This window comes from Chiloscyllium plagiosum, unplaced genomic scaffold (genome assembly GCF_004010195.1).
Source record: "Chiloscyllium plagiosum isolate BGI_BamShark_2017 unplaced genomic scaffold, ASM401019v2 scaf_8606, whole genome shotgun sequence".
In the NCBI taxonomy this organism is placed as follows: Eukaryota; Metazoa; Chordata; class Chondrichthyes; order Orectolobiformes; family Hemiscylliidae; genus Chiloscyllium; species Chiloscyllium plagiosum.
In genome coordinates, this window is record NW_025211002.1 from 6008 (window position 1) to 7340 (window position 1333).

Sequence of the window (1333 nt, forward strand, 5' to 3'; positions counted from 1 at the left end):
GGAGTGTGTGAGTATGTACGGGGGGTGTGTGAATGAGGGAGTGTGTGAGTGTGTATGGGGGTGTGTGATTGAGAGTGGATTGTGTATGGGAGTGAGAAGGCGTGTATGAATGTCTGCAGCTGGATGACACTGGGTTGGAGTTGCTGGCTGGGATTCGTGCTCCTGTGTCAGGTGATAACTCTGAGCGCGTTGATGCTCGATCAGGACCAAGGGGTGAAAATCCCATTTGAAGCAGAAATGTTCTGTGAGCCTCTGTACAGCCTGTATCGCTCAGGGAGTTGATGTGGTATGCTGGCAAAGACTTCTGTGACGTACAGGAAGAAGAGAATCTTACCTCTCTCAGAGGAATGTGCCTCTGGCTACTCTGAGCTGAGGACCATTGGCTGAGACAAAACAGTGAACAGCAAGAGGTATCCCTTCCCCGCCGATCTCAGTGAGTTCAACGGAAGTCAACTCCCGCTCCCCAACAGTTCCAGTTCCAATGTAAGATGTAAATGTGACCTGTCTATTATGAAGAAGTGCTGCTTTGCCAGGGGCTGCACTTTGGCCAAATGGGACTTTGATGCAGCTGATCGCCCCTTAGCTTCCAGAATCGAACTTGTCCTCGGGGTTTTGTTCTGTTTACTTATGAGACATGGGGATTACTGGCGGGGACAGCATTTATTGCCCGCCTCTAGCTGCCCTTGAGAAGGGGGTGGTGAGCTGTCTTCTTGAATTTCTGCAGTCCACGTGCTGTGGGTTGACCCACAAGTCATTAGGAAGGGAATTCCAGCATTTTGACCCAGTGACAGTGATGCAGTGGCGATATATTTCCAAGTCAGGATGGTGGGTGGCTTGGAGGAAAACTTGTAGTGGGTGGTACTCCCATGTATCTGCTGCCCTTGTCCTCTGGCTGGAATTGGCTCTGAGTTTGGAAGGGGCTGTCTGAGGATCTGCTGTGTATTTCTCTGTCTGTGTGATCCACAGCCTGAATGTTTACCTTCCCTTTTCCAGGATTGGCTCGAGCCAAGTCTGTTCCTACAAAGACCTACTCAAATGAAGTGGTGACGCTGTGGTACCGTCCTCCAGATGTTCTCCTGGGCTCAACAGAATACTCTACACCCATTGACATGTGGTGAGGCCTTGTTTCACCCAGCTTTCCGTGTCACTATTCCCACACCAGCTAACCCTGTGGCAGTCCAGCTCCTTTTACAATGCTGTTGACTGATTCACTCTGTCAACTACCCCAACCACCCTCCTCCTGCCTCCTCTCCGTTCTCCACCCTCCTCCTACCACTCTCTCCTCCTCCTGCCATGTCCCCTCACGGACTTACAACTGGCCATGCCTGTTATC

At 51.2% G+C, this 1333-nt stretch overlaps 1 protein-coding gene across 1 annotated transcript in view; it reads left to right on the plus strand.

Annotated features, from left to right (window-relative positions):
- The window catches only part of LOC122546986 (cyclin-dependent kinase 16-like), a gene marked incomplete at its 5' end in the record, with an annotated part of 14285 nt that overhangs the window by 5787 nt on the left and 7165 nt on the right, over nt 1–1333 (plus strand). Inside the window, one exon of the mRNA XM_043685586.1 lies at nt 994–1114. Within this exon, the coding sequence (XP_043541521.1) occupies nt 994–1114 (121 nt within the window). The remainder of the gene's footprint in view (nt 1–993; nt 1115–1333) is intronic.